The sequence below is a fragment of the Charadrius vociferus genome, unplaced genomic scaffold (assembly GCF_000708025.1).
Source record: "Charadrius vociferus isolate BGI_N301 unplaced genomic scaffold, ASM70802v2 scaffold333, whole genome shotgun sequence".
NCBI classification, from domain to species: Eukaryota; Metazoa; Chordata; class Aves; order Charadriiformes; family Charadriidae; genus Charadrius; species Charadrius vociferus.
Window position 1 is genome coordinate 541,621 of NW_009647682.1, and position 9,553 is coordinate 551,173.

Consider the following 9,553-nt stretch of genomic DNA (forward strand, 5'->3'; position numbering starts at 1 on the left):
TGTCCCACATGTCCTTGTGGACCACTGTTGCTACATCATGGACCATAATGCTGGTAGTGTGGGTACATGCATGACCCTGGCTCCTTGGGACATGCATTGGCCAGGCGGCCCCTGGAGAGCAATCCCAGAATCTCCTGTGCTGTCCAGAGCATGCCTGGCTAATGTGACCTGATCAAAGACACGAGCAGGATGTTTCTATCTGTAGCTGTAGTGGCAAGACCAGGCTCTGCAATATCTGTATTTCAGCGCAGCTTTAATTCTGGGAGTGGTCCTGGGTCTTGAGTTGGCAGAGAAGAGCACGAGGGTGCCTCAGCCACAGCTCTGGTTTAGCATGACCACAGCCCAAAACATCAGCTCAACGTTCCACCAGCACCTTCTGGGTAACAAATGCATCTTCTTTTGCGTCCATTCCACCACGTGGGGACACTGTTCCCCTGGGGAGCCCCATGCCATGGATTTACATTGACAGACCACAAGATGCACATGCTTGTGAGACCCGTGCACGGGTCTGCTGTGGTCTGAGCTCATGCAGTAGTGTTGGGACACTCGTGCTGGACACCGGAGCAGGAGGCTTTGTACCCCAGGATGGCAGCAGTCTCTGGTGCTTCGAGCTCTGGCCAGGACATTGTGGAGGGCAGAGGCCTTCTGAGCCACACCATGCTGTAGGACGTTGCACCCACCAGCACACACACCTCACTGCAGCACCTGCCAGCGTCTCTGTAGAGCAGCCAAAAGGACCCTGACATCCTGCACTGACTGCAGCGACTGCGTGGGACGCAGCCTGATCCCTGCCCAGTGCTTTGGCTGAGACACCAGAACTGCATTTGAGCGGACACTGGTTTCATGTGCTCCAGAGTGGTACTGCACCAGGGACTGCTCCTCAAAGGACCACAGCATGGAGGATGTTTGCATGCTATGGCAGAAGATGCTGTTCCTCTGCAACATGCGAGAGGATGCTACACCTCTTAGCTCCTGTGAAGGGGAAGGGCAGAGCTCTCTACCCCTCATACCGTGCTCCAGAGAGTGCTGGTGCTTTGATCTGGCATCCAGAGGTTCTGCTGCCCTCAGGGACATTGGGACCACACAGCAGTGCTGCAAATCTCCGCAATGACGTGGCGCTGTGAGGTTGTTAGTGCCCTGCAGGACCCTCCGAAAGCTGCTGCCGGGGGTCACTCACTCTGCAGCACACAGCAGCGTGGCTGCACCCTGGTCAGCTGCACCAACCTAAGACTCACCCACTTGCAAAACACGTGCTGTGCATGGCAGGATGGGGACAGCACGCCCTCACGTCACAGCTGCTCTCCTGCACCACGCTCCAGCAGACCTTGGCACAACCTACTGCGCTACTGCAATCGTCACACAGCCCGTGCAACACTTGGGGTGATGCCAGCACCCTGCAAGACCCCGGAGAGAACCCCAGAGCTCTCTGCTGCATCCCAGGGGATTTCTGCATCCTACACCACGCTCTGCCATGCCCGAGCACGGCAGAAGCCCACTCACCCGGTGGAAAAGCCACCGGTGGGAGAGGGAGCAGGGGAGGGTCGGTGGCAGGGCTGGGTGCTGACTCAGCGGTTCTGGCATGGCTGTGCCACCGAGCGCCGAGGCGCTGGGAAGGAGGGGCTGGGTGGGGAGGGAGCGCGCAGGTTTCGGCCCCGGCGCGCAGGGAACCGGGCTGGCGGGAGGCCAGAGCGCTGCTGAGACAGGCAGCGCTGTGGGAAGCAGGGAGTGCCTCTGTACCCCCACCCTGGGCGCTGCCAGCCCCGCGGGGACGAGCAGAGCGGCTGCAGTGCCTCTGTGCGGCACCGGGCACCGGCACCGGCACCGGCAGGGCCCTGCCTTTGCCTGCCAGAAAGGTTTTGAGGGTGGACCTTTAGAGCCTGGGAAAAGGGGATATTTTTTCTGAAGCCACGTGTACTTTTCTGCCCCGAGCGCTTTCTCTCTCCCGGGGCCATGCATCAGGAAGGGTGGAAATATCACTTGCCAGACCTTCACTCAACCACCCTCTGGATATTCCGTGTCCCAGCACTGCCATCCTCCCCATCTCTCCCCTTTTGCCCCAATAAGGGATCACGTTCATCCCTTCACACCTCGTTTTTGAGGAGGCGGGTGATAGGAGGCTGGTTGCCCTCCACTTGCTGCCTCACTGAAGGCTTCCCAGAGCCTCGTTCCCCAAAACCTGGTGGCATATGTTGAAGTAGGAAAAATGAGTCGTCATCCAACAGGCAGCACAAGGAAGAAACCCTCAGGATGCCCCCACATCACTGGGGCTGGGATGGAGACGACAGGCAGCCACAGTATGAGGGGAGTCAAAATGTCTTGGCAAGGGACAAGAAGCCCTCGAAGATCTGCCATCCTGTGCATCCATCCCTTCCCACTGTGCTGCGAACTGCCTCATGGATGCTATTTAACAACAGCAAGGGACAGTTTGCCCCAGGAAATGGTCATGCAAGCCTGGTGTCTTCTGCTGGCTGACAGTCCAGACCCATGCACCAGGAACACTGGGGATTATGCAGCTGATGTGCCCCCATGGGCACTGCATGTGGGAGCGTGCTACAGAGATGCCTGCAGCTAGATGAAAGAGATCTGCACCCCTGAAAGGACAGATAAATGGTCTCTCCACACTGACTCATCTCAAGTCTTTGTTGCACACTCTCGGAAACACGCAGAGGAGGCAAACACGGTTGGTCTGGGCCCTTTAGGAAGAGGTGCAAATAGGAATGAAAATGGTCTGGAAGGAGGGTTTGTGAATAACCTGTGGACCAAGAAGCTTGGGAGCAGTGCCCCTATCCATGCTGTCCCACAGGACCAACCCTGACACAGAGTGGAGTGAGGGGGGCTCTGGTGCAGCAAAAGTGGGAACTAAAGTGTCCATAACTAGGATTGCCCCAAACTGCAGCAGGAAAGGCAGGTCAGACCACTGAGGTCTGTTACAAAACCTCCCAAGGACTGCAGGTGTGAGACGCTGTGAGGCAAGGGGACATGTTATTCAGGAGGTCCTGGATGGTTGCTGCATCCTCTCGCACCCCAGGGAGCGGGTGTGCAACTGCACTTGCTCAGTCGAGCGCTGCTGAGACTGTCCTGTGCCTGTCTCCTCTGTGCTGAGAGCTGCAGGAGGGAGACAACACCCGCACCCCCTCACTGTTCTCTTTATTTACAGACACAACATCAGCTGGGGGTGTGGAGATGAGAAATGGCACCTCACGAAGCATCTGCCCGCCCAGACAGCGCTGTGCCTGCAGCAAGGTCTTTGCAAGCTCTGTGCAGTGGGAGGGCGGGTGGGCGCACGGTGCAGGCTCCACGACGTGGGGAAGCCAGCTGGCCGACCAAAAGGCAATACACCTCTCCGTGGCTGAGCCTCCTTTGCCTTCTGAGTCATCTATTTCCACCGGCCTCCCACCATGGTCTTCCCACGGGCAGCCTTTGACCTGGAAGGGAAGCAGAAAAGCACGTGCAAAAAGGCATTAGTGACCGTGAAAGGACAGACAAGGTGGGTGCCATCAGTGGTCCTGCAAAAAGGACCGAGCTATCTCCAATTGATGCTCACTGTCCTGTGGGGAAGAAGGTCTTCAGTAGCCCCAGGTAAAACCTTGGGACCTGAGTCAGTCTGGGAACAAGCTCATGCATTTTGCCAGATGTTTCTAAGGAGCCCCAATTCCCTTCCCATGTTTCTCCCTCCCACGGATCCTTCAGAGAAGAATTGACAAGTTGGATCTCCAGTTGCAGAGGGATAACGATGGCTGCAGAATCTTCCTCCCAAGAACCAGAAGCTGTGAAGCTGTTAGGCAGGACCCACCACATCACTCTTCTTAACCAGCATCAGGGGAACAGGCACTGCTCTGGGCATGGGTCAGCAGAGAGGAGGAGGAGCAGGCTTGGGGTGGACAGTGAAGGGCATTTCTGGCATGTCATCCTGAGAGTCACCAGCACAGCTTTGGCTGCCATTCCTCGGCAATGCCTCCTCCATCAGCCCTACTGCTAGCCTGATGGCAGCCCTGGTGTCCATGCAGCGCACGTGCAGGGGGAGACACACAGCACTCGTGAAACACCTGTACTCACCCTTTGCTGCAGTAACAGGCCATGTTGGGGCAGAAGAGAAGAGAGGTTTGGTGTAAGCGGGTGGGAGATGCTGCTGCCTGACACACGGGGCAGGCTGAGCACCTCTCACGCGAGATGGCAGGGTGGGGATGCAAGAGCAGCATGGTGCTCCCAAGGGTGGGGGTTAAAGACCCACTTCCACCCTCCTACAAAGGGTCCCCCAGTCCCGTGCAGGGAACATGGGTACGGGGACAGGCTTCCCTTGTCCTTGCGGGGCTGCACAGCTCCCACAGCCCGTATGATTTCCCTTCCTACACAAGCTGGGATGTCCAGCACCTTCCCTGAGGTGCTGAGCAGAGCCACTGTGGGGGTTGGGGCAGCTGGAGACTGGGAGGACCCTGCAGGACACAAAGCTCCACGTGCAGAGGTGGGGTCTCCCTATGGTCCATCCCCAGACAGGGTCTCTGGGTCAGGGGGAAGCTGGTGGAGGTGGGAGGCAATGGGGGTCTGTCAACAGGAGAAGAGCAGCATGGACTGAGGTCCCTGGGCCAGACCTGCATGTCCATCAACACCGGGTACCAGTGGGACTAGGGGCGGGAGTGGGAAGGACAGGAGGTGGCTCTGCAAGGGTGCAAGAGAGCCAGGAGATAGACAGGGGGAGAAATGGGGCCAGGGGAGCAGGGAGCTGGAAGGGCAGGAGGTGTCGAGGAAGGATGCTCAGCCTGGTCAGGGACTTACACTTTCTGGTGGTCACTAACGCGGTTTCGGAGGACGTTGATCTACAAGAGAAGCGCAGGCAGATGGTGAGGTCTGGCAAGATTCCCCACACCTGACCAGGGAGGAGGGTCAGGGTGAAGGTGTATCACTGCTCTCTCTTCCCCAGCAGTCCTCGCCTGGGGTTTAGCACGGGGCTGTGATGTGCAGCACAGCAAGAAGCACGTGTCCCCAGGAGCTGGGAGATCACAGGGCCACCACGGAGCCCCTTTCACCAACTGCCACATCCCCTGGCATTTCATAGCCACGTGCTCAGCCTTGCCAGGGTGGCAAATAACCGCTGGGAGGGTTGGTTTGATGCTGGCTCCTCTCCAAAAGGGAGGCAGATGTGGCTTTGCTTTCAGTGGTGCAGAGCCTCTTGGGTGTTTGTCACCCCACGCACAAGGGGGGCACAGTCCTTTCCTGAAGCCCCCAGCTGCCCTGTGACAGCACCGTCAGTGAGACAACCCGCCTCGTCTGCCAGGTGGGGAGCAGAAGGAGCAGCCAGGCACATAGAGGATGAGCAATCTCACAGAGGACCTCGCGGCTCACCTCGTATTTCTGCCGCTTGAACTTTTCTTGCAGGTCAAATTTCTCAGCCTCCAGGTCGCGGATGGTTTGCCATAGCTCCTTGGCCTTGTCCCTGTGGGAAAAGACAGCTGGTGTCAGTGCAGAAAAGGGATGCGGCTCACAGGGAGGTCACTGCAGGGGACAGGGCAGTGATGCCAACACCTCGCCTGCTCCCCCAGGACAGGTCTCTTCAGGCTCCATGCCCAGCCAGGGATGTGCTGGCCAGGTGGTGATGACAGTCCCACATGTGGACCAGAGCCATGGGTGAGGTTGGGACATACAGCGACATGCATGTCCCACGCGTGTGAGCGTGGCTCCCTCTGATGGCCGGCGCTGTCAGCAGCAGCCTGGTCGTGGTGGCCCGGCAGAGCCACAGAGCTCATGTCCCCGGTGGGGTGTTACAGCCCATCTTCCAGATGTGCCATCACCCTCTTGTCTGGGCTGCCAGCCCCAGGCAGCCTGTCCCAGCCCAGGGTCCTGCCCCAGGAGGTGGGACCCAAAGCAGAGCCCCTCTCCTGGAGGTCCCTCCTGCAGCCCATGCTCACCTCAGCTTGTCTTCGTTGAGGTGGTCGATGTTCAGGGGCTTCCGCCGTTCACTGAGGATCTTCTTCTTCTTTTCCCGCTCTGTTTGCTTCTTCCCACCCTTTTTCTCTGACTGAGGAAACCATCAGTCCATTGGAGGGAAGGAAATCTGCCCAGCTTTTGCTCTACCACTAACCCCAGGTCTGTCCCCAACACCCTCAGCTTTTGGGACTCCAGAAGCACATGAGGTCCTCAAGGAAATTTTGGCAACAGTGGACAAGACAGCCCGCTATCCCCCCACCCCCATCCCTGAGGCAAGGCTGGACCCTCCTTGGCCAGCATGTACAAAACAGAACTCTCAGCTCACTTTGGCCATCTGACCACTACTGTGACCCAACTGTGGTGGCCTGTCTTCTGCTTGCAGAAACCACAGTCTACCAGAACTGAGAACGTTCACAGTCCTTTGGGGCCAGCCCATGGTCGAGTGCTTCCCAGGAGCACTGGTGGCTTCAGTGCAACTGCCCAGGGTAGGATCACACCTTCTGCATGTAGCCTCCGAAATGCAACATGTTGGAGAAAGCTTTCTTCTTCCGTGCTTCCTCCTCAGCCTTCTTCCGTGCCTCCTCTTCCTCTTTGCGAGCTCTTTCTTCCTGTCAGGGTGAGAAGTGGTCAGGAGCAGATGGATGGAGACCTCATGGACTGGTTTGCATGCAACACACAGCTCGTGCTCCCAGGTGCTCCTTGTCCGGGTTTGTGCTACCCAAGACCGGCCCGACCCACTGGTCCCCGGAGGGAGACTCACGGCCATGCGGGCTTGGCGCTCCTTCTCCCTCTCGCTGCGAATCCGCTGCTGCTCTGCCCTCTCCGCTCGCCGCTGTTCCTGCAGAAGGAGAGGACGTTGGCTTGGGCACCCCAGAGAATCTGCATCCTCTCTGTCCCGAAGGGCACATCCCTGACCCCAAAATCCCTGAGACCCCCAAGGGCAGATCCGCTGCTCTCACATCTCCTAAGGGATCGTGTGGACCAGTGACCATGGAGAAAGGTGCATCTCCATTAAGCACTGCAGCACCGCAGCAGCCAGGCCAGGGGCTTCCCAGGCACTGGGGTACAAAATCTGGCTCAAATCCCCGTCTCTGTCTTGCAGGGACATGGGATGTCTCAGGTCTTGCTGTTGGGACTGTGGGGAAAGGATCACGGCTCTTTGCCCACAGGAGAGACGGTGGCAATAGTGATAGAGGGGGAGGGCTGCAGACATACAATCCTGTCCTTGAGGGAGATGAGCTCCTCTTCCTCCTTCTTCCTGCTCTCAAAGTGGGCTTCGATGAGAGCCTGCAGTTCGTTCAGGTCCTTCTCCATGCGCTTGCGGTGAATGTCCTGCACCAGATAGAAACAGTGGTGATGGCTACACACCCACAAGTGAAGCTCTCCAGGAGCTGCAGAGCTGCTGGGCAGTGCAGAGGAGCGATGTGAGAGGAGCACCTCACAGGGGTTGACTTTGAGTTCACTACTCACGTCAAAATCCAGTCTCTCTCCATCTGGGATTTTGGGAGGCACCAGGTTTGGCATGAAGACCCTGCAATCGAAGGTGGGCAGGAGGATGGTGAGCCTGCAGCAGATACCTGGGACAGGACGGTGCCTTTCATCCATGCACTGATCTACCCAGCCCTCCTCTCTGAGCCTCGCAGTCCCCGGGGATGCAGAGTGAGCACATTCGGCTGTTTGCTGGAGGTTGCCAGCTGGACAGCCTGAGAGGAAGACCTCTGGCATTCCCGGGAAGCACTCCAAGGCGCTCACATGGCTGGAATAACTCTGCAAGCTGCAGGCAACTTGGCCATGACCCTTTGCCAGGCACCCTGGGGCTGGAAGTCACCCCTGTGCTCACCCAAAAGAGCACAGAGGAACTGTGTGCTCCAGTGTGACCTGGCACAGTGAGCTGGAAACCGTCCTCTCATCCTCTGTAAGCTTGAGAGAGAGCAGGGGATGGTCAGTAGGGGCACATACAGACACAAAGGAATGAGGTGATCATGGCTGAGGACAGATCTGCCTCCCAGACCGGACCCTCCCAGTGTTCCATGTTCCTGGCAATGGTTCACAGCCCTGCTCCTGTCCTGGGGATGCTGGCATTCATGCAAATGCCTGCCTCATGCCAGCCATGGCCAGGACCATACTGCAGTAGCAAGACCCTGGCTGTGCCACGGACCATGTACGCCAGGCTGGGGTGCACACTGATTTTTACCAGCTGTAGGGCCACAGGGCAGCTGGACTTTCCCCAAGGAGCACACAAAATGTTTCAAAACTGCCAAAAGTTCTCATTCTCAGGATTCCTTTCATATTCTATGTTTATCTGCCTGTTTCTCTCCCTTTTTCTCTCCATGTCCCTGTCTGAACCCTGCTTTTGAGGCCTCGCTGTCTCCTGTCCTTTATGGATCACGGTGCTAACCCCATCACATGGAGCCTCTGGCACGGTTCCTAGATCAGACCTTGCACCAGAGAAAATGCACCAACACTTACTTGGGCTTCGGCTTCGATTCGCCTGCAGGTCCCCAGGAGCAGGAGACAAAGACAATGTTAGTGTCAGAGATGCATTTGCTTTCACACCTTGACCCAAACCCCACAACACTGAGCTGAGCTGCCCCTCTCCCCCAGGCTGCATGGTGGATCATGCTCCAGCACAGAGGCATGCAGTGAGGTGTCCTTCTGTGTGCCAAAACCCAAGACACACGTTGATGCTCCTGGCTGAGCAGAAAGGCATTTGGCACCTCCTTACACAGGCAAAGGGACAGTGCCGCCCTCCCCAGAGATGAACAAGGATGGATACTTCACCTTCTCCAGGCTCCTGCTCTCGGTCCCCCTCTCCACCTGTGGAAAACACGATGTTTTGTCTCCCGGAAGCGAGCCCTGCTGTGCACCATGCCCATGGGCACAGTGGGGTGGTTCAGCCAGGCTATTCCCCTCTGCCCTGTACTTCGCCCCACTGCAAACCCCAGCTCCATCCCTCCAGGATGAACAGGGAGAGAGCAGGTCCCTCATGGACTTCCCTCACCCACAGACAGACCAGGAGAGCCCCAGATCCTCTCCAGGAGGAACCCAGACAAGCTTTGCAAGATCTCAGGCTGGGAAAGCAGTAGTACTACCCTCTCCTTCTGTATTTTATCATAGAATCACAGAATGGTTTGGGTTGGAAGGGACCTTAAAGTCCATCTAGTTCCACCCCCCTACCCTGGGCAGGGACACCTCCCACCAGCCCAGATTGCTCCAAGCCCCGTCCAACCTGGCCTTGAACACCTCCAGGGATGGGGCAGCCACAGCTTCTCTGGGCAACCTGCCCCAGGGGATCACCGCCCGCACAGGAAAGAATTTCTTCCTAATGTCTACTCTAAATCTCCCCTCTTCCAGTCTGAAGCCATTCGCCCTCGTCCTATCACTACATGCCCTTGTAAAAAGTCCCTCTCCAGCTTTCTTGTAGGTGCCCTTCCTTACCTAGGCAGCACAAAGCCATCCCTCCTGCAGGCTTCTTGATGTCCCAGCCCTGGTGGAGAACAGGGCCGGGGAAGCTCTGCCCCGTTTACCACACATTCTCTCTGTTCAGCAGCAAATAAATTCAACACCAAAACCCCCAGTAGGGCCAGTGTCTTCGGGGACTGGGATCAGGACTGAAATGGCCAAAATGGCT

At 57.4% G+C, this 9,553-nt stretch overlaps 1 protein-coding gene across 1 annotated transcript in view; it reads right to left on the minus strand.

Annotated features, from left to right (window-relative positions):
* Positions 1-3,346: 3,346 nt before the first annotated feature.
* Positions 3,347-9,553, minus strand: part of TNNT2 (troponin T type 2 (cardiac)) — a 10,025-nt gene continuing 3,818 nt past the window's right edge. The window contains 11 exon segments of the mRNA XM_009881316.1: positions 3,347-3,425; positions 4,057-4,062; positions 4,774-4,814; positions 5,341-5,431; positions 5,904-6,013; positions 6,420-6,530; positions 6,683-6,760; positions 7,138-7,254; positions 7,393-7,453; positions 8,392-8,425; positions 8,698-8,733. Coding sequence (XP_009879618.1) covers positions 3,377-3,425; positions 4,057-4,062; positions 4,774-4,814; positions 5,341-5,431; positions 5,904-6,013; positions 6,420-6,530; positions 6,683-6,760; positions 7,138-7,254; positions 7,393-7,453; positions 8,392-8,425; positions 8,698-8,733 — 734 coding nt within the window. The 3' untranslated portion in view covers positions 3,347-3,376.